Below are 22,755 nucleotides of genomic sequence, written 5' to 3'. Positions count from 1 at the left end.
TAACATTGTTTCTTGGTATTCTAGAACGTAAATGCGGTTGCATTACTGAAACATAAAACTAAAAAAAAATAAAAAAATAGTTGTTCCTCCCAGACAAGCTTCTTTTATTCGTAAGATGCAAACACCATTGAAAGCATTTATGTACAAACTTCTCACAGCAACCACACCATTTAAATTGTACTATTGACTTTTCTTGCGCAAACCATAATATGAACTCAATACTTTTGATGTTTTGCATATTTAAAACACCCAACGGACAAACCAATCATTATTTACAATGTGCAAATGGTACAGGACACAACAATCGAACCAAAAAATACGTGAAATTTAATTGGGATGAGGAAAAGGTGTCCTATATGTTACACACTCATAGCCCAACAAATCTATAACTACTCACTTTGTACAAGACATTGGAACTGTTGGGGTTTACACGAAGGTATAAGTGCAGTCAAGCAAGACTTTCTGCTTCTTAAAATGAATACACCGATAGAAAAACACATCGGGGCCTGATTGAATAAACCCAAATATCTTGATTCAGTTCAAGGTCGCTTCGTATCTGTTGAAAATCTTGTTCCAAACCGGTTCGATTCGCGTTTTCCAGAATTCGTAATCGCGGTCGAAGGCAGCGAGCAGAACAGCGCTGGAAGCTGAAAACAAATCGACTTTTCGAAAACCTTTTTACCTTCGCACTCAGTTACCATGACAACAGTGTGCGTTACTTACCATGGCAACAGTGTAATTTCACGATAAACAAGTGAAAGTAGCACAACAAACTTGAGTTAAACGAACAAACGAAAAACTCGCAAGTAAACTAAAAACTTAAAAAATTATAAGTTTGCCGAAGAAACCGAAATGCAACCGCTTGTAGCCTGATTAAAACTGGAAATAAAACCTCACGCGGCATCCTCACCCGTAATTGATCGGTAACAATAGCAGTACTGGCAGCCAACAGGGTCCAAGACGCAAGATTTCGGATTGCATGAAATTGCACTCCAAGTTGGGCAGCCTGATGGCGCTAAAGAGTCTAACGGCACTGAACAAACAAAACGGTTGTTAGGTTTGGAGCTGGTGGGCCGTATTTGATCCAAGCGTGCTTATATTTTGGTCCATGTTAACGCTTTATATGTCAAAACGTAAAAGGATTCAGCGGAGACAGGTTGCAACTGATTGAAATAGGTGACTCGTTCGTTTACCTCCTGCGACCCGGATGTACTTTTTCATCTGGGGGATCCACCTATCGAACAAACTGAATCTCCAATCCACGAAACTTTGAGCCCAAGCCGTCACGTTCCGACTTCCAGTGGGAGGTTGTGGTGCTGAAAGGAGCAATGGGATAAAAAAAATATTTGGAAATCAAAGGATGAGATAGGAAAATGAACCTGGTGGTCCTTGAATGCTGTATTTGCGGAAGCATTTTACAACAAGCCGAAAACTGATTTGACTGTACATGTATACAAGCGGAACTTTTGAAAAGAAACTTTTTAATCTTGTAGGGTCATTGTGTGTTGCGAAGAATTTATGCCAAACTGGAAATGTGTTTAGGTTTGGGACTCGAACGATCAAAAACGTTTAAAGCAGTATTCGGTTTAAAAAGCTGAATAATTTTCGTTTTGAATCATAACGATTCAATAACTAATGTCTTATTGCTTAAAAACAGCCACACAGGTATAGCATATATGTTGTGATTAAAATTAACTTAAGTTTATTGTCGCTAAAAAAATGTAACAGTGCGACTATAACGTAGCCTTTGTTTGATAATACTGTTTGCGAAAATGACGTAACAATTGACGGTAGTTACGGAACAACGAAAAGAAAAACGAAAGAACTGCTTCATTATTGAAAATTTTAATAAAGAAACAAACACCAGTACCGTTGTAACAAAGGGATCCAGCCCAAAATGGTCAACATTAGCAGGGGGTATACGCAATTTGTAAGTAACTGTGTGTTTTTTATGCCTAATTAATCTAATTAAACAAAAGGAAAATGAAATATTGGTGTTAAAGTTGTACATGATGATATTCTGATGCAACTGCTGTTATAAAATCACTCTTGATACGTGCAAAACAATATAAGCATTCAACACCCAATGGAAATAAGTAACACTATTGACGTATATTGACGAAAACTTTCTAAATAATAGCTTGAATAAGCGGAGTACACCGGTTTGGCAGAGATGAAAGTACATTAGATTGGCACTCATGCTTAGCGAAGAACTGAAGCAGCAAACGTGTTTGAAAAGATGTGCAAGTTTGCGGGAGTTCAAAGAAATAAATTCCCGTGTCATGCGAAACACATTATTGCATTATAAGGCCTCTGTGTTAAGCAAAGCCACAAAAAGGGTGGGGCAGCTTGTTTAATAGTTTACAGTACAACAACAACTACAGTTCAACTATCAAGTACAAAGCTCGTAGGATTACAATTCCCAATGAAGTGCGTCATTTACAAAATTGCAATTCAGAGCGTTGCTACTTGTCGGCAAAAATCGTTATGTTGACAGTAAAGAGATGTTCTCCAATAAAGTCATTTTTATACACTTGCGAGCTTTAGAGTACAACTAATGGTCGTTTACAACAGTTTTTTGTCGAAGAAATAACACAAATTCAAATTAGGCAACTTGCAGCTTTTTTGCTTTTTTTATCACTACAACATGCGATTGTCGAAACAGCTCTTCCGAAAAACTGATTACTATCGAAATATCGAAAATTATGCGTTGGCACAAAATATTCATCGTCTAACGTTTAGTTCCATTTGACAGATATTCATGCTGTATAATTGTTGTGCATGCTTCTTAATCAACCAACGACCTAGCCACCTTACAAAAAATATATATATAAATTGGCACAGCCAGACACATGCTGGCTCGTAAAATAGGTGCATAGAAATGGAATCAGAAACCATTGCAAATAGATATGAATAGATTTGTACAAATATATGAAACTACTGCAGAATTCTTTGGGGAAGAAAAACTTTCATGCCGAAGCTGCACCATCGCTTGTCCTCACGCAGATTGAGGCTGTTGCCTGGACCGTTATGAACGAAGCAGCCACAATGAAGCGAGAATCGAAAGAAGGAACGAATCTAAAGAAGCAACATGCTGGAAAGTAAGTCAATTCACTCTTGTTATTCGACTATGCTGTCACAAAAAGCATTCATGCATAACCGTGAGTCATGCTGATCGTTTGTGATGTAATAAAGAAGTGCCAGCTAAAGCCATGCTTCAATTTAAATACTTGGTTTTCATTGAATTGTAAGCATAGAAGTTATAAGACCATGCATCTATTTCAATGGACACAGACGACATATATGTATATATACGTGACTGAAAGCCATGTATTAGGTATGGTATTGAGCAGTTCGTGTCCTCTTAACCACTTTCAGTTCCTAAACCAGGAAGTTCCTGTTTTTTGAACTTTCAATCTATGTGCCAAACATTTCAACGCTCGCGTTTTCACGATGGTTGCATTTCCTGAGAATTTGTTGCAACAGCAACAAAACGCACGCCCAGAATTAAGGCTTACTAATGCATGTGTGCAAACTTCCTCTAATTCTTTGTCGTATGTATGAGAACCACCGTAAAAATGTATGTGACACAATTACCCTGGCATCAACTGACCGTACGAACACAGACAAATAACTTACACGCTGCTGCGGTTGGTGTCGCTCCGCAGGTCGGGTCATCGCTCGTCCACGTTAAAATGTTCCCACTTTTTGAACACGTCACTTCCGTGCAGTTAGTGGAGATGATTGTGTCGTCTGGAATGACATTTTGCAACGTTTTAGATTCGCGCTACTCCCCTGAAACTAAAAAAAAACTTACCAGCTTGATAGAAATTGCCTTCGTATTGACAAGTTACTGAGGGCGTTGTTGGTGTTGTTGATGCTGTTTGCATTGTTGCTGTTGTGGAACTGGCTGCAAATCAGTTCAACGTATTGTTTAGTGCAAATGGGGGCGGTTTTTCAAATAGTTAGCATGTTCCCAATGAAAGGTACATAGAAAACTGTCGCATTTAACTAATAATAAGTCAACTTTTGCTGACAAAGATTTTCAATACTCACCCATCGTGCAATTCGCTTCGTCATCGTTGTTCGGACAATCGAACTCGCCATCACAGCGAGCGTGGTTTGGAATGCAAGTCATCATGTCGTCGCATAGGAACTGACCCGGGTCACAATCGCCATAATTGTAGTCAGGTTCTGTTGTGGTTGCTGCGGTGGTGGTGGTGCTTGATGGATCCGTGCTCGCTGTCAAATTTAAGTTGACAAATATGGTGAGATTCTGATACCACCAATTTCGTTGCTCTTTTAGTGTGTTGTTGTAGACGTATTCTGTTTACTATGACGCTATGTTGTGGTTAGACACAACGCAACAAGTTTAACTTTAGTGGTGACATCATGCTACATAGTGCTGTGATATGTGAAGGTTGTAATTTGATTGGGATGGTACATCAGTAAATTGTGCCGCTTATTTGCTTTTAATTTACACTTTAAAAACAGTTGAAATGTAACTGTGACCTAACTAGAAATCACCCATGCGATTTTTAAACAGAAAAGTTAACTCACGACAATTCTGTTCGTCGGATCCATCTCCACAATCCGATATTCCGTTACAAACGTCTGTTTCTTCGAGACAATGACCTTCTGGGCACTGATGTTTGGGTGGATCGCAGCCTCCTTCATAACCCCCGTAATCTGAATAATCCGTTGATGCTGGTGTTGAGGTGCTGGGGCTGGGGCTGGGGCTGGGGCTGGGGCTGGGGCTGGGGCTGGGGCTGGGGCTGGGGCTGGGGCTGGGGCTGGGGCTAGGATTGCCTAATATTGAACAAAAACTTTGTTTATTCAGGTGTGTTTGGCGGGTCAGTGCGAATGATCAATCGCTGATATTCACTTAACCAGGCAGAAAAAGGATTTAAAATTTTTTTGTAGCTGATTGACCAGTGTCATAGTTACAGCAGTAATCTCTTGCAATACTGCTTTCTTTGAGGCCTTAGTTTTACAATCCATGGTCTTTCAAGCAATCTCCTCAAACTTAATTCTTGTCAGAAGATTAACAAATTTCTTTCCTCGTCCGTTGTAAAGCAAACATTTCCACAAAGTTTATGTTTTTTTTTTCCACAAGGCAAAATAGATTCGTGCTTTTCGAATCAGAATAATGCATATTTATCCGCAAGGGTACCGTACTTTTTTCTAAAAACGTCCTTATGTTTGTGACATCCTTATGTCGTAAGACATCTTCCCAAAACAAGGTCGAAAAATGTATAAACTCATAAAAGCCAACTGTGCTGACAGCAATATGAAACGTCAGCGCTGAAAATCCTTTTCTAGTCTTCCTTATGTTGCATATCGACATTAGACACCGGTTATAAGTTGTGAAAAATATCGAAACTGCCATATTTAGCTGATAAAAGTAAATTTTTACTGACAAAGTTTTACATAAAAAATTCAACCCCACGCAACAGAATGCCCCCGCTTACCCATTGTGCAATTCGCTTCGTCATCGTTGTTCGGACAATCGAACTCGCCATCACAGCGAGCGTGGTTTGGAATGCAAGTCATCATGTCGTCGCATTGGAACTGACCAGGGTCACAACCGTAATAATTGTAGTCAGGTTCTGTTGTGGTTGCAGCGGTGGTGGTGGTGTTTGGTGCTTCTGTGCTCGCTGTCAAATTCAAGTTGATTAACATAAGTGGAGATTCTGATACCACCAGTTTCGCTGTCCCTGTAGCTTGAGAATTTGTGTGTTTTATGGAAGAAATCGGTATACTGTGACACTTGTTAGACACAACATGACACGTTAAACTTTAGTGGTGACGTCATTTTACAAATAGTGTTGTGGTGTGTGAAGGTTTTAATTTAGTTATTAATATACGTCAGCAAATTCTGTCATTATTTCGTTTCAATTTAAACTTTAAAAACAGTTGAAATGAAATTGTGGCCCCCATTCCCCATCATTACGGAAATCACGCAAACGATTTTCAGACGGAAAAGTTAACTCACGACAATTCTGTTCGTCGGACCCATCCCCGCAATCCGATATCCCGTTACAAACGTCTGTTTCTTCGAGACAATGACCTTCTGGGCACTGATGTTTGGGTGGGTCGCATCCTCCTCCATAACCCCCGTAGTAATCTGAATCATCCGTTGATGCTGGTGTTGAAGTGCTGGGGCTGGAACTGGGCTGGGGGGCCGTCGAACCTGCGTTTTTGTTACAATCTTTACCACTATAAATGTTACATTTTGGGGTTTGTTTTTAATTTTTATTTTTTTTAAGAAGAAACCAAAATATAAAATACAGGAAATCGATAGCTCAGATCGTATCAGAAATCGGGTTCGCGCGGAAAGTAAAGCAACAGGAAATTAAAAAAAATCATTGGTCACACGTTTGAAGTAAACAAACAAAACTTGTCAGTGAAATTACACCCGCGACCACTAATATTTACAAACAATAATGCGCTGCTACTTATTTCAACCGAGAAACTAAGCGTAAATCTGAACTTGATATTATGCAGCAAGGTAGAAAACGTTTACACCACAATCTCATGCCGAAAATCATGCAAAATTTAAAGCCAACACTCGAGAAAAAACGTATATGTTTCGTCGGTGACGTCACCGGGTACCTGTGCAATTCTGTTCATCCGACCCGTCTGTGCATTTGTTTATTCCGTCACAATGCTCAGCGGGGGTGAAACATCCCGAATTATCGAGACATTCCGTTTCATCGTCGAGGCAATTTACACCGCCAGTATAATAACTGTATTCACTGGGTTCCGTTGGGCCTGCATGCATGAGCGAGGCCTTATTTTCACGAAAGACTATTCGTAGATTTATCCATGATTGCATTAGAATGAGATTAGGCAAGCTTTATACTTTTACTGACGCCACATTGCATGGAACGCCAAGAATTATGGCACACCAATTACAAGTACAGCTTTCAAAAGCCATGCAGGGCAGGTTATAGCAGAACCGCCCTGTCGTCATGGTCCAGCGCGTGCACGTGACCGGTATTTTACCTGATGTGTCAGCTGCAGCCATGCTGTCCACCATCACTTGTCCGTAAACCTGCAACAAAATAGCGATCTTGTGGAAATGCTGGTATCTATATTTTATTGCCTTTGCAATTCGTAGGGGCCAAGGCTGGCTCATACGTAAACCCATAGCTTTTTGTTGCAAACACAAATAACCAGCTCTAAAGTTCCTTTAGCTAGCTGCACTGACTGCTCTAGTGTTCAACGTTTGGCAGGAAGTGCACTTAATACTATCGGGAACCTTTTCACAGGTATAACCTGAAAATTATACATACAATTTTTGGAGTCTGTTGTTTTACTAAAAACTATTCTTGGTTAAATTAATCTGTAATGATTAGCAGCTAAAATACTGTCTGGTTACAACGACTTCAGCAGGTATAATTTTAAATGGCGTATTTGTTTCAAAAATTAACTTGGGACGCAAGGTTTTCACGTATTTTGATAGTTTTTGTTTTCTCACGTAGACAAGCAGTGATTTGGCACGTCACAATGCGCAATTGTGATGTCAATGCCCATTGTATGCTGACTGGCTGGTAAATGATTGACACGCACAAGTATAACTTGTTCGGCTGAGTCAAAATCGATCTAATTATTATCTTAACAAAGATGCACTATTGCGTAATAAAACCATGACTCATGAATAAAATATCTGCACAATCCATGATAACAAGGGCCTTTTTACCGAGTTGGTAATTAAAACTGTGACTGTGACAATACTTCCTAACATGTCAGAGCAGTTAAACTAAACAACTCCTAAATTGCGCAGACAAACTTGACCAAAAAAGTCTCACCGTTGCAAGGAAGTGCGAGGTGAAAACCAGTAGTAACCCAGCCTTCATCTTGCTTGTTGTCTTGAGGTTGTACAGCGAGTAAGTTTCGAAACCTAAATTCAGTAGCTCTGAAATCGAACATAAAAACAAGCCTTGATTTAACTGACAGGCATGTGGCACCTGGCAAATATTTACAACAAAAGCGGAACCTGTACCACAATCACAAAAGCATTTTTTTGGTGGAATTTCACCGACCGTTAGCTTCTGTTCTTCACGCGTGGGCAAACAAGTTTTTCTTGTGTTATTTTAACTTTTTGCACTGGATGTAACGTCACGCGAAATTCCACCAAACATGCTTTTGTGATTGTGCTGCAAGTTGAACTATAGTAAATCTGCACAACGATTGTGTTGTAAAGTTTATGACTTTTAAAGTTTATGCTCTGTTGTTAAGAATTGCACATGCCAGCGTGTAACGCCAAATAGTCTCGAAGACCTTGTCTTGACTTTGCCTCTCTGATCTTGCAATAGTAGCTGATATATCTAAGCAGTATCCGTTTTGGTTTGTGGGTTCAACGCCCAACAGAAAAATGCAGTGCTATATAAGGATGAATTCGACTGTACGTGTGTAACGTTCTCCCCAACATTTGCCGGACGCTGCTATACCGGCCCGCTCAAAACCAACTGAAATGTAGACTTTACCTTCAGGCGTTACGGGGAAACTGACTATTCGTGTGTGTGTGCACAGGGCATTGTTGCAATTACAATGGTCTGCGCCATTACGGTCAAAGGGTCCGTAATCCTATGTTGGACGCATGGCCGCTTGCAAAGAAAAGGCGAAAAGAAAACGAGAGCGACAACTGGTTTGCTGGTAGTTTCAATCGGGGTACTTGGATAGCTATACTATGACCTTGACATCTTGGGCTAGCTCGGGTACGTGAGTAGCTATGCTATGACTTTCAAATCTTGGGTTAACTCGGGTAGTTGGTTAGCTATACTCTGACTTTCAAATCTTGAGTTAGTTCATAACAAACTTCGGCTTCAAAAAATGTTGATCATTTCTAAAGCTCGTCTCTGGAGGTTCGCAACTGTTATATTCGGTCGTTTTCTGTTGGTATGACTCGACAAAATACCCAATTGTCAAGTTTGCGACCGTGTTGCTTTGAAAGTCGCCAAGATTCGAACAGATTTCTATATTACACTGGTTTATATGCGATCAAGTTTCCCGACGAATCTGTGTTCTGGTGTATTAGTATTTTCCCATTGACCGTGGGGAGTTGATATGCATGGTAAACTGGATTCGTATCGGACAGAAAATCTAATTCCTTTTCAACTAAAATCCGACTGGATTCCGACGTCCACTTTAATGGAGTCATTATTAAATATTGCGGTAAAACAACAGGAAACGTCTCTTGGTTTCGCCAAATACCAACTTAACTCACAGTAACCCATAATTTCCTGCCTACCTCTCCTACTCTCACGAGCGTAAAAACAATTGAATTTGCGCGAAAAATGCTTAGGCGGGGACCTTTAACTACACGATGACGTCAGAGCGAGGCATGACGATCAAAAAAAAATTTGACGACCATGGTTGACTGAATCTTAAGGTACGTTCTCCTTGTACGTACGATAGTTGGAAACGACCCGTCTGCATATTACAACTTATCCACCTACATTAAAGATTTACGATTCGTGTACAGTGCCGTGTCTATGTTTATCACCGTCGCACGGGTTGTCTGGAATCCGCGCATTTTTGTGTGCAGAAAAACTTCCTGCGTGATGTTTTTACACAAGACATCGGCTTTACCCAATCTTTACACTGGTGATCGGCAGACAAGCGACCTTAAGTACACCCTCCGTTGACAGCTCAGGTATTGTGTGTACATCCAAACCTCAAGCAAATTTTTCTACCGTGCCACAGTATTGGGTAAATACATTGGTTTTGTACTGGCTTAGATCCATGCTTCTAAAGACGAACGTATTGTTGTTACCTCAAAGTCTGATAGTATAATTGTCCTGTTGACGTTCGCGAAAAATACGCCCACGCGCCAGCAAGAATCAATTGTTAGAGCTGAATCACAACTGTTTTTTATTCTGCCTCTAAAAAAACATGCTTAGTCCCAGTGGTAACCAGATATCACGCATTGCCATCTTAAAGTCGTTGGTATTCCAACAGCGCCGTGAAACTGGAAAGTTAAATAAACGTCGAACAATTGAAAAAAACACCCCGCAACTACCACAAACCCCATGATCATCTCCAGCTATGTTTCAGTTTCACAAACGTGCGCGAACGGAAGTTCGTTGGTCAGGAATTTGGTTTTACTTTGCTCCGAACGTTTTAGCGCCCAAAAACTTATTTTAATTTCTTATGTTTGCTAATGTATCTGACGTCAAATTGCAGTTGATAAATTAACAAGCGTTAAATTTTTTTTTCTACACACACAGAATAGAGTACTTTTAACTCATTTTTGGTTCATTAACGCATCGAACACACCTGGGACATCAGAAACACTTCATACAGCCTTAATCTGATTAAATGAATCCTGGACAATTACTCTCACCACTGTAAATGTTCTTGGTTCTGTAACTTCCCTTTCGACACTTCAGAACAATTGTTGTTCGTTTGCTTCTAACAACGCCCTGACAACAAGGTAACTGTACCGTATCCCTACCTCACCTGTGCGCAAGTCATGCTTTATTGGTTCCACAAAATTTTATGAGGCCACATCACAATATGAGCAAGCGGGCGGGCGGACTTGTTGAAAAGTTGAAAACTGAAAGCGCGACTCCGGATGGTCACGCTCGGTGCTCGCAACGGCGTTGATTTTTGTGGCGATGCGTCGTAGAACAACGTATTTTGCCAAACAAATTAATATTTCTTTCAAATCAAATTAATGGTATTTTGCGTAAAACCATGCGGATGAACGATTTACACAAGAAATAAATGCCATGGGCGCCGATAAAAATCTGTTGAAGTATTCGCCCAAACCTACTGTCACAGTATGCGACAAAAACGTAACCAACCTAAGTTTGTTGGCAGGATTTTATGGAACAAATTTGCAGAGAAGCGTAAGTAGTATTATATTTGGAACAACTTCGGCATGACCTGTCAACGCAGTTCCGCCTCCCACGCAGTCTCGCCAGATAAAGTCGTCTTTTCAACAAAACGTTCTGGCCTTCATCATGGAGTTACTGGAATGAACCGAGCAAAGACCTAAAATACATTAGGTTTTTGACAACTTTCGCTCGATCAAATTGTATTTTGCAAATGCTAATGATCCCCGAGCTGCAAACAGTTGTGCACACTGTGTAGACCTACATCAGACTCCATCTGTGTAGCTGGTGGCTGAGTACGGTTGGAACAGTATATGCGATGCCTGTGACTCACCGATCTTTCTTTCTTAAACCGGTTCTCTTGTTAATCTTTCGGAAGCAATTGAAACTACAACACTTGAAAAACTGGTATTAATTTATTTGCAAGGCAACAAATATATATTCTGCATAATACGTTCAAGTGGTTCGCATGTCACGTATGAAAAAAGCGAATTTTACTAACTGTACAGCAGATATAAACAAGCGCCTCTGGCAAAAGGGGTCCTGCCCCCTTTCCGAAGATATACATAAGCTTTAATAGAATATCTACAAACAAAAAGAACGCAGAAAACGCGAAAATGTTGTTGCTCGCTCAGTTGAAGTGGAAACAATAACGGTTGAAATACAAGAACGTCTAACCAAGAACAATCACGTTAAATTGTAACAGATTTAGGAAATGTGTGACAGACGCACTTGAAAGTTAGATGAGCGATTACATAGAAACGAACTATAGGATTGTCAAATGTGCTGTTGGTGAAAATGGTCGATATGGCAGACCTTCTTAATTGGTTATACACAACTTTGGCAAAAGTTATAACAATTGGTTACTTTTTTGACGACTTCTTCATTCTTTAAACGTGATATTCTTTATGTTGTCTAACAGTACCACGAGAAAATGAATCCTCGGAACACGTGCTGGTAATAAAAACCCCGCGTACGTCCATGCTAAAATGGGAATAATCTCAAAACGTTTTGCTGTTGCAAAACTCGTGATAGGCGAGCATTAAGTTTAAGGCACATGCAATATTTGGCAAGTGCTGCATGTTCCTTAATTAACTGACCACAAGGCCGGCTCGGACACAAGAAAACATCGTGAAGATGTGAAACTGATGCATAGAGACATGTTTAAAAACCATTGCAAATAGATATGAATAGATTTGTACAAATATATGAAACTACTGCAGGATTCTTTGAGGAAGAAAAACTTTCATGCCGAAGCTGCACCATCGCTTGTCCTCACGCAGATTGAGACCGTTGCATTGACCGTTATGAACGAAGCAGCCACAATGAAGCGAGAATCGAAATTAAGAACGAATCTGAAGAAACAACGTGCTTAGTTAGGTCGATCCACTTCCTCGATGTTTATATATGACGTCACAAAGATGCATTGATGCATAACTTTGAGTCATATTGATCGATTGTGACGTAAAAACAAGTGAATTAAACAAAGGCGTGGCATGTTTTGGGCCTTTGTGTCCCAATCAGACAATTTAGCTTGGTTTAAGGGATATGTTGAACCTAATGCAATTTACATTCTTCAGAATGTGCAGTTTGCCTTATTTTTGTGACATCAAATTGTGGATTGAATCCTAAAGTTTCGGTTTTTGTTCTTATTGGAAAAAAAGCAAATTCCCCAGCAAGATTGTGGAGATTCCCCGGTTGTTCGCTGAATGAGCGTTGCTTTATTTTAGCACGGAAAGCCACACGATGTGGGTTTACCCTTTAATGAAGCAAAATGACAGGCGCAATACGAATAATAAGACAATGCTTACATGTAGCGGCAACAGTTGTCGCCCCGCAGGTCGGGTCATCGTTCGTCCACATCAAAATATGTCCATTTTGTGAACACGTCACTTCCGTGCAGTTATTTTCGACGATAATATCGTCTGGAAAAAAATGCGACTTTAAACGAGTTGTTAGACAGTGTGGCTCGGCAAATTAGCGTCAACAATTACTATTTTCAAGAAGCAAATACAGTACATGATTTTAAATACTCTTTTTCACATCAATATGAGCTGTTTTGGAACTGAACATTCTATTTCTTGTCGGTAAAAACAACTTTTTGACGAACAAATATTTTTTTTCAGGGAAGGGAGTTGAAAAATCTTTACTTACCAACTTGGTACGTTGTGCCTTCGAACAGGCAAGTTACATTGGGAATCGGGGTAGTTTGTGTGATGGGAGTCGGGGTCGTTTGAGTGACCATATCTGCAAATGAGTTCGGTGTTAGTTAAATGACGTAAGAAGTTAAAATAAAAGGTTTTTGTTTTTCTTTTTACCCATTGTGCAATTCGCTTCGTCATCGTTGTTCGGACAATCGAATTCGCCGTCACAGCGAGCGTTGTTTGGAATGCAAGTAATCATGTCGTCACATTGGAACTGACCCGGATCACAACCGTAATAATTGTAGTCAGGTTCTGTTGTGGTTGCTGCGGTGGTGGTGGTGCTCGGTGCCTCTGTGGTCGCTGTTAAAGTGGGGAGGAATAATTATATACTATGTTCGGTGAAAGATACAAAAACGCCGGAACTCAGATTGAATGGCATACCTGATCCACATAGAAATCTATTTGAATGTTAACGGTCAGGTGTAAACAAACAACCGTTTATTTTTTATTATATATTGGAATTGAAACACTATGCACTAAATTATGGAGTTAGCGTTTGCATAGATTTTAATGTAATACATACTTATATATGGAAAAATCTATGTGCCGGTGTATTTCCCTGTTCGGTATTAAACTGAAATTATTGAATGGGGGGATTTAATTTTCTACAATATTTGTTATATATAAGTTTCAACTTATGACAAATACTGGACTCTAAAATGTCATTATACTGACCAACATTTAAAAGTAACAAGACGAAATTTTTAAAATATATATTTTGCTTTACTAAGGATCGCTACAGTTAAAGCAGTAAGCGACAAAGCATTTTTAGTGGGTTGTTCTATTTTTAGTTTTAAATTTCTTTAACAAAGTCAAATAATAGTCTTACGACAATCCTGTTCGTCGGATCCATCGCCACAATCCGATATCCCGTTACAAACGTCTGTTTCCTCGAGACAATGACCTTCTGGACACTCATGTTTGGGTGGGTCGCAGCCCCCATAACCCCCGTAGTAATCTGAATCATCCGTTGATGATGGTGTTGAAGTGGTGTTGTTTGAAGGCGTCACCGTCGAGCCTGGCACCAAATAATTATCAAATAATTTGGTATTTGTTGTCGAATGTAATGTTATTTTGGTGTTTTTATTTTGGATTGTTTTGTTCATTTGGTTTTGAGCAAAAGAAAAGTTATTTTTTCACAATCAGACTAGTTGCTAATTATTGCAAGAACAAAGCAGTTACACAAACGTTAAGGTAGTAGCACCACAATCTCATGCAAATTGTCATGCAAAATTTGAAAGCAGCAGCATTTTAAACAACTGATTTTTTTCTCGTTGACGTCACCGGGTACCTGTGCAATTCTGTTCATCCGACCCGTCTGTGCATTTGTTTATTCCGTCACAATGCTCAGTGGGGGTGAAACATCCCGAATTATCGACACATTCCGTTTCATCGTCAAGGCAATTAACACCGCCAGTATAATAACTGTATTCACTGGGTTCCGTTGGCTCTACATGCATGAGCGAGGCCTTATTTTTACGTACGTGGTCCTATTTGTCCGACAGCATGGACAACATACACAGAAACCCAAAAAACTTTACCCCAAAAAATTTTTTTATATGATTCCCACGCATATTACGTCATAACTCAGTTACGTCACATCCGTGATCTTAAGGCAGTCGAGCACACCCCTTGTTAAAAATAGACATGCATTCAAGGCGCAGTGGCTGGTGGAGCCTGGTATTTTGTTTTCGCTGTGCTCGAGTGCGACACCAACAAAAAAAAGTGAACTAAAGCAACTTTACCTCCGGCTCTTGCCATGTTTTCCACTAACATTTGTCCGTGTATCTGCAACAATTCAAAACGGATGATTGTCAATTACATTGTGTGGGTATAAAGTATTGAAGTTTTTACATGAAGTAATATTACAAGCTTTGTTTACAATTTTTGTGTTTGTAACAGACAAACCGCTATTATGTGTAACACTTCCAGTCCGATTTAAAATTAGCCACCAAGAAGTGTTATGCAGAATGGTTAAAGTGTGGTTTAAAATATTTTCATTTACGCAACTCTGGACCAGTGTTTTCAACAGAAGGCAGAAGGGTACGGAATTCGTTGTTAACAAGCGGGTTTATGACGTTTACAATGAGCCTTTTTTGCCCACAAATCACTTTCGGTTCATAACATTGGTTTCCTTCTAAACTCTACAGGTAAGGGTAAAAGTTCAAGAGCGTGCAAAACAGAAACCAAACTTCTATTAAATATTTGCAATAAACCAAAACAAATAAAATTTCTTACCTTTCTTGCTGCAAATAATTGCAAGATCCACACTAATAATAATAATCCAGACTTCATGGTAGTAATTTGTTGTAGATGCAGAAGTTGTAGATTTTGTCTAATTACAATCACGTTTATATCTGAAAATAACATGTAACTGTTTATGTAAATAATTGTGATGCAAAACATTTTGCAACTGTTGACTCTACCAAAAAACTTGACAAGATTATTGACACCGTCAGGTCTAGCGCCAGTATTAGAAGTCTGTTTTTTGCTTGACCCCTTGAGCTAATACCTGCCTAATCCAGAACTTCCTATTTTACCGCTAAAGTTAATAAACATGAGTAAAGATACAGCCGACCCCGTCTCCCATCCTCATACTACTGGTCTTTCTTTCAAGTAAAAATTCAAATATAGTCAATGTAATGCAGTCGTTAATCAAATTTCCAAACAAAACTACCAGAAACGACAATGGGAGTTTCGCCCTCAGTAGCCGACAACAGCAGTAACCCATAATTGGCCGTTTGATATCCTGCTTTACTTACTCACGCGCCTCTACGTCTTAAAACGACTCAATCCAGCGCGAAAATATAGTGTAAGCGAGTTTTTTTAACTTCACGATGACGTCAGACCGTGGCGCACGCAACAAAACCTGACTCGTCATGTTCGGTGATTTTTCTCCGCACAACACGATACGCATCATTGTGCTGAGTACGTCGACGCCCAGACGTCTCAGGTCTCACCCAACTGCCCTGTTCTTTGTCACAACTCAGTGCCTACCCACTTAAACGTCTTTTTGATTTATCTGCTGTGATTTAGAAGTGCGTTGGCCCTCGAGTTCAACGTCACGACTCGGGTTCGCCAGAAATGATTTTGATTTTGCGCACGCTTGAAGGGACTTGTTTTTTTGTTGCTGCCTATCAGGCTCACCGCCCAATTGGCACACAATTAGACTTGTTGCTCAACCGTCCATGTTTACAATCTGGTAATAGAGGCACGTTTATCCAGACGGCGGGCGATTGGTCTTTTACACGAATAATGAAAATATATGTGAACTGTGAACAAAAGCCTAATTTTCATGTAGCGAAGGTTTGTTGCCATGCTTAAAAAGCAAAGCTTGCAAATTTTCTTCAAATGCCAGCCTTCCCCTACCCTAAAATGTGCCAAGCCAACACCAATGTCATAAAATTTATCGCGTGGTTTTACAACATTGCATACAAGCGCCCGTGGTTGCGACACTGAAACACGAGCAGTTAAACAAACTTCCAACAACCCTTTCCTGTGCAGCCTTGAGCTACAAGTGCAATATCTCTATCACATGGGGTGGCATTCCGCAAAACCGTATCTACTTTGCGATCAACACGCGGTTACGTAAGGCGACAAGTCGTGCGGCCAAACTCGACCGATTTGCGCCCACAGGAAAACCTACGTGACTTCAGCAAGAGCTTTTAAAATACCGCGGCTTTTACCTGTACCAGTTCTATTCTTACTAATCCAGTTTGTTGAACTTAACTAGTACAGTCCACAATGTGCAGTCTGTGGCACAATTCGTCATGAAATGGTGGTACTCGTTATAATACATTGTACTAAGTATCTGAAAGTATTACGGTTGGTTGCTTATATTTATGAACATGTAACTCAAAACGTTTTTATTCCTGAGCTTATACCTCAAAATTCAAAACCTGTAAGTGCAGACGATGATTTACAACCAGTTCGTTCTAAGTGACAATGTTCGTCAAGTAATTACAATACCTGCAGTTATTTACAAGCTAAGCCAAACTAAAGCTTAAGTCTGATACCTTTCTGTCCTATTTACACACAACACAATGCTTATCACAATAATACCGAAAGCAATAATTTAACATGGTCAGCAACACAACATTCGGACGAAAACGACATGATTTACTCCATGTCTGTATTAAACGCCCTAACAGCAAGACGATTTCGGCGGCGCGGATTTGCCTCAATGCTGCTGTTAAAGGCCTCGGCAACAATTGGAAAACAAACTAAGAGCTCACGAACTTAAAAGCTGTCGTTTTAACTCCACAGTCTTGGTATCCTAAGGTCACGCTCGGCTTCACCTGCCTCGCCTCGCTGCCTGTCCTGACTTGATTGATCTTTATTGACATTTGGGTCGAACGCCAATATATTCATGACCAGTATATTCAACCAGCTACATGACCAGTGAAAGAAACTGGTGAATGCTGTGGTGCATTTTAACCGGTGTAACACGGTGCAAGATGTTCCGCAGTGTTTCTCTAACATGCCACAAACTTTTCTACTGTGCAAATTTACCGTTACAACAGTTGGACAAACCGCTCGTCAGAGCTTCGATCATTAAAAATAATTTTTCGCGCCAATAAAAGTTAAACTTGGAAAACTACGGGCTCCTGTTTACTTTGGGATTAAGGCGTGACGTAGAATATCGTTAGTTTGATATGAGGGCAAAAGGTTTTAAAGCACCGAGATAGTGATGAAATAGAGAAAATAGTATTTCACATGTTTTTTGCCTGTCGCATTTTGTCAGTTCATGACAGTTGACCATGTTTTCCTGTGACAACAGCAACACAACTTCAGCGTAGAAATGCATGCCCACAACCAGAACCTGAACTACCGCCTGCAAATGCACAGCTTCAATTTCTGCGCACGCGCTTTTATCATCCTACATCAAAAATTCCGCGACGTTAATCGCACTGATGGTTGATGTCAGTTTCGTTGTAACATCGTCGAATGTTCAAATCCGGTTCACAATTTACATTGTGCCAATCATGTTGGCATGACAACGCTTCCGCAATACAGTTCATTTTAGTTTAGTTAAACAATTACGCAACCGTGCGAGTATTTTAGTTTCAAAACCAAAACTCACATGACCTTTCACATATAAAACGTAGCATGTTTTGGTTGCGAAATTTAGCGCAAATTCGATTATGTCGTCACAGATTTTGTCATTTTCGGGCTATTAATATAAACATGGGGAAAATAAGATAATGGATCAACATACGATATAACTTTAACTTCTGAATCGTTTGCTTGCGTTTATTTTTTTGTGGGGAAGTCTTTTACATTTAATGCCTTATGAAAAACTATACTTCGCGAAGCCGCATTAGAGAAGTGTTAATGTTCTGTTTTATTCGCTCTGTTTCGGTTGCTGAAAGTTGAATGTTTAAATGAAGATGTGACGCAATCCATTCTTAATAGGCGTGAGAGCGGATTAACGTGGTTTTACATTCTGATCAAAACAACGGAAAAGCCAGGCGTTTTATAAAACTGATTGCTTGGTGTATTGATGGAATTAATTCTCATGGAAACTTTATGGTTTTTGTGAACCAAAGTCGATTGCGAAGAGACGTATGACGCAATCATCGCTTGGCCGATGAAACTCGTACTTTTACTAGGTTCGGTATTTACGTAATTTCTGGGAACGACACAATTTCAAATAGATCAGCGATTACCTAAGAGGGTCCTGTGAGTTACTATCTGCTTTGTGGCAAACACTGGATATTTTCGTTTAGATTTTGAGCAACGAAAGCACGAGAACACTTGTTTGTTGCAATAATTTCTCACGTTTTGGGGATCTTTGTTGAATTAACTGACCTTGCAGTGTTCTGCCAACAAAAAAGATTGCGAAAAACCAAAATTAGATTAATGACGCAGAGTGTGACTCAGCAAATATTGATGCCCGTAAGTTTGACGAAGAACCGACTGTGACCTCGCCGTTTTCCGCGGATACTACAACTTTATCGTTGCGTCATTTTAAGGATGACGTACATTGATGAAGGTCAGTTGCCAGTTGAACATGTTCAGTTGCAGCAAACCCTTCAAATACGGCTTTGCTTTACATCACTTCCGCTTGTTTTATTCTTGCAACAGACAAGCAAAGTAACGAAGGACAAATCAGTAAGTTTCCGCCACTAATGTGCATTAGGTTTTTTTTAGTGTCTGATGTAATTACTCGCTTTTATCTGGAGAAATGAATGGTAACCCAAGCGGCCCGCGATTGCACCTTGTAAAAAAGTTTATAATAAAGTTGGGCGGAATATCTTGCACCGAAATACGCATTAAACCAAAATTATATTATAAGCAAAGTGGAGCCAATAATATGAATTGTGTAAGCTGCATACAGATGGCCACTGTTTCGACCTATAAGGTCTCATCAGTGCAGCTGGTGTGACTTTCAGAGGACTTTACTGACCAAACGGCCAAGCAAAGACTTCCACTTAGTGGTGACTAGAGCCTTCCCAAGTCTTTTACACAAAAACTTCACTCCAACAATTTTTTCAAAACTCGGACAAAACCTAAATCTCAGAACAAAACAAAAACTTTCAAAATCAAACTCGAAACATTAATCCCGATTCGGCTTCTCAACTGACCACTCTAAAATTCTATGAGATCGCGATGGACAACAAAAACCATTCCATCTATGGAATAACTGCCGGACATACGAATCCCGCGTTTACCACAACTGAATTTCTACCGGCATCACTGAGCACCGAAATTCCCACGCGTAACGATTCCAAATAAGGAAATAGTCCCAAACCTCTGTGTTTAAAACTCAACCCACGCGAAGCCAAAACCACAACTAATGACAATCAACGCGAGAAGTCTTGGACAAGAGTCGAACCGTTCGATTCTCAACACGGTTCACCTGTCACAGCTGAATGCTAAGGAGAAAGTGACCCCAGGGTCTGGCTGCCTCATTGTTGCTTTTCCAATTCTTTGTTGTCTTGCGTTACGAGAACATGACTACGAGCACGTAGGTGGCGACTACGACCTTTTCCGTGCCGACATGTTTGTATTTATCAATTTCAGTGCGGTTCATATCTGTCAGCTGGATATCCCAAGTAATAAGTGGATGTCGTGCTCGGCTATTTAGATGACAAGATCGTTATAAATCACCGACAAACCTGTACTGATGAGAGCTGTAGGTTAAAACGGGGACCATGTCTACAACTAACTACAAAACACATCACCGACTATATTGCTTGCACAAAATGTCCTAGTTTGGGGATTCCAATAGCTGTTGTTGCAACTCTTATTATGAATGAGTTTTGATGACGGAGGCTGAAGGCCTGAGGCACCGTAGGCGCGAACTGAAACCGCAAACTTGGATGGTGCAACATAGGCCCGGCGGTTTATACTTAACTTTCACCTATATTGTCCAATAAAAGTATATTGTTAGGAATTAATTATATTTGCGATATATCTTGCGCACGACACTGTCATGAACAACATTTCCATTAAAATTTTCCTGTTCGCAGAATTTGATTTTACGCGCGGAAGTCGAGTCGCGCCAACCACACATTCCTTTGTGACGCAACACACTGACCGATTGCGACGAAAGAATGATAACAACCTCTAGTTTTCCTTTTGAGTGGAAATTGTTCCTTCACAATTCACGGGTCCGTTAAAAAAACTTGGACAAGAAGGGAACATTACAACATTTTATTTCCATCAATTCACATTCAGCTAGCAAGCTCCCGATTATTTACGAACCACTCAAACTACCTGTGTACTGACGTAAACAGATTTCGTAGTCGTGGTAACAAAAGGTACAAATAAGTAATATGATTGTGTCACAAACTTAAAATTTTCAATCACTTCATCTGTATCAAACCCTATTGAAAGGTCAATATATCCATAACATATCACAGGTATCCAAAATGATTCCAAACAAGCTCGTTCTAACCCAGCTAATGCTGCTGCAATAGAAAAAACCTCATTACCTTCGACATGTCAGGTAAAAGTGGATTTTGTCCAGCTTGGCTGTGATGGCGTTAGTCAAGAAAAAGTGCAGCGCGTTTTGTTTAAAAGAAGATTTAAACAGTTTTTATGATAGAAATTACCCTCAACGGAATACAGTGAACTGATTCCTGATCGTACGTTTGACCTTGAAACTTCTCGAACTTTTGCCCTTGAAATTCATTACAATATCGCGTGCTTTTTGTCGTTACTTCGTCACGAAAACCTGTTGCCTTCTCTGGGAGGCGTCGCCCCTTAAATTAATCTTTCCAGAGGATCTGATTCAACCCGGGGTATCATGTGATGTTTATCGATGTTAATTACAGATAATTGCTGATGGGTTAAATCGTTTTCCAGTTCCCGGTAATTTTCGACCACATAACGCCCAAAGGAAGAAAGACCTCATGTGACAAAACGTCACAATGCTGCGATTCTATAAAGAGGTTATTTTTCTTTCGTTGTGAAACTTGCACTTAAAAATAGATCCCAAGACTCATTTGGTGCTTTCGTTAACTGTCGATGGAAAATTTTGGAAAGCAGGCGTTAGAATTTGCTAAGCCTTTTCCTTGTCCCCCCGCAGTGGTTATTCCGACATGCAATTAAACACTCCTGATATTTCTCTCAAAATTTCAGCACTAACCTCGCCACAAGAAGACAAAATAAACACAATTTTAAACGATTGGAACAACAACCATTAATTGTGTTTATGCAATATTTGGTTCAAGCTAGTTCTGCTCATTTCCTGCATTGTAATATTGTGTACCTAGAGTAGTTGTTTGAACCGAACAGTTGGAGAACAGGAGCAAGAAAAAAACATCATCGGAATTTGTGGTTGGAAAAATTTGAGTTCGAATCCAAGCAGTGTGAGAAAAAACATCGTGTTTTTCTACCCTTTTTGAACACAGTATTTTTCCTGTACCCACACATTATAACTTTTTTGAAATGAAAAGATTTTCGGCGGGAGTATCTGCTAAAGTACAGACATTGAATAAAATGAAACGCGCAAATTCCTCTCAAGAACTCATAAAATTAAACCCTAGTTGTAAACTCTTCAGGTCTACCTGCATATCTGTGTAACGTACTTTTCTTCTTTAAAGACAAATCTGGCATACATTCCTGTTAGACTAGATAAACGTCATAACAGTGTTCGGTGGCATAACATGATCGTCTTGATCAATCGTATCCGGAAAACTCATGGCACCTCTGACGTCGGAACATGTCGTTAGTTAATATGCAGATTTGCATTCTAACTCTCCACAAAAACCCTTCACATGTGTTGTTATAAACTTTGTAAAACTTGACGCATTTTCGACCTGCTGGTTGATAACATTAACCTTTTGGGGCGAAAACCGAATCAATTACATATTTTGCAGCACCTCGTCTCCCCAAAATAATGTTTGCGTGGCAGGGAACAACTCGCAGTAGCAACAGGTTCTCATAATAAAACTTAGTCACGGCACGTTTTGTTTACGTAGATGGAGCATGGCACCTGGCTTCTTCAAACGACGTTCCATGACACAATGGATCGGAAATGCCAGTCGAAGGAGGAAACTCCTTTCGTCGTCCTGAGCATTTATAAAAAAAAACTCCCTGCCTCCAATTGCAACCACATATCTTTCGCAATCTTTTTAAATGTTGCATTGTTCTACGGAGTTGGACCTTTTTTTATCAAGGTCAGGAATACCGATTTCTTGGTAAATGGGTCGGGCGCTTGACCAATGCGGCCAACCAGTGGGACTTCGTTTAGAAGC

At 40.0% G+C, this 22,755-nt stretch overlaps 2 protein-coding genes and 1 long non-coding RNA gene across 5 annotated transcripts; 1 reads left to right on the top strand and 2 right to left on the bottom strand.

Moving 5' to 3' along the window:
- Positions 1-67: 67 nt before the first annotated feature.
- On the bottom strand, positions 68-7,967 carry LOC145910644 (uncharacterized). The gene is made up of 12 exons (XM_082997834.1): positions 7,815-7,967; positions 7,009-7,057; positions 6,616-6,774; positions 5,996-6,193; positions 5,472-5,657; positions 4,561-4,809; positions 4,057-4,242; positions 3,818-3,910; positions 3,640-3,753; positions 1,194-1,316; positions 911-1,033; positions 68-647 (listed from the first exon to the last, which is right to left on the bottom strand). Exons 1-12 carry the CDS (start codon positions 7,860-7,862, stop codon positions 535-537), a joined length of 1,641 nt encoding a protein of 546 aa, XP_082853960.1. The 5' UTR covers positions 7,863-7,967; the 3' UTR covers positions 68-534.
- LOC145910646 (uncharacterized) lies at positions 1,328-22,614 on the top strand. 2 transcript variants are annotated; one of them, XR_014403214.1, is made up of 2 exons: positions 1,328-3,101; positions 22,480-22,614. It is a non-coding gene; the product is annotated as an uncharacterized LOC145910646 (long non-coding RNA). The 2 variants fall into 2 exon arrangements; XR_014403215.1 differs by lacking the exon at positions 22,480-22,614 and adding an exon at positions 12,971-13,045.
- LOC145910645 (uncharacterized) lies at positions 11,248-15,464 on the bottom strand. 2 transcript variants are annotated; one of them, XM_082997835.1, is made up of 8 exons: positions 15,287-15,459; positions 14,794-14,836; positions 14,340-14,498; positions 13,878-14,066; positions 13,163-13,348; positions 12,999-13,091; positions 12,656-12,769; positions 11,248-12,199 (listed from the first exon to the last, which is right to left on the bottom strand). In XM_082997835.1, exons 1-8 carry the CDS (start codon positions 15,452-15,454, stop codon positions 12,150-12,152), a joined length of 1,002 nt encoding a protein of 333 aa, XP_082853961.1. In that variant the 5' UTR covers positions 15,455-15,459; the 3' UTR covers positions 11,248-12,149. The 2 variants fall into 2 exon arrangements, with proteins under 2 accessions (XP_082853961.1, XP_082853962.1); XM_082997836.1 differs by lacking the exon at positions 14,340-14,498 and having other exon boundaries at positions 15,287-15,464.
- Positions 22,615-22,755: the final 141 nt, after the last annotated feature.

Source organism: Ascidia mentula, chromosome 8 (assembly GCF_947561715.1).
Source record: "Ascidia mentula chromosome 8, kaAscMent1.1, whole genome shotgun sequence".
Classification (NCBI taxonomy): domain Eukaryota; kingdom Metazoa; phylum Chordata; class Ascidiacea; order Phlebobranchia; family Ascidiidae; genus Ascidia; species Ascidia mentula.
Note: the sequence above shows the minus strand (reverse complement) of the source record. Positions and strands in the feature narration are given on the sequence as shown.

Excerpts from the sequence above, each read along its gene's own strand:
- LOC145910644 (XM_082997834.1), bottom strand. The coding sequence starts at position 7,862 with ATGAAGGCTGGGTTACTACTGGTTTTCACCTCGCACTTCCTTGCAACG. Across the intron at positions 6,775-7,008 it reads GGCTGCAGCTGACACATCAG|GCCCAACGGAACCCAGTGAA; the intron begins GTAAAATACCGG and ends TCATGCATGCAG. Across the intron at positions 3,911-4,056 it reads CGAAGCGAATTGCACGATGG|CCAGTTCCACAACAGCAACA; the intron begins GTGAGTATTGAA and ends ACTGATTTGCAG.
- LOC145910645 (XM_082997835.1), bottom strand. The coding sequence starts at position 15,454 with ATGTTTTGCATCACAATTATTTACATAAACAGTTACATGTTATTTTCA. Across the intron at positions 14,067-14,339 it reads GGATGAACAGAATTGCACAG|GCTCGACGGTGACGCCTTCA; the intron begins GTACCCGGTGAC and ends ATTTGGTGCCAG. Across the intron at positions 13,092-13,162 it reads CGAAGCGAATTGCACAATGG|ATATGGTCACTCAAACGACC; the intron begins GTAAAAAGAAAA and ends ACTCATTTGCAG.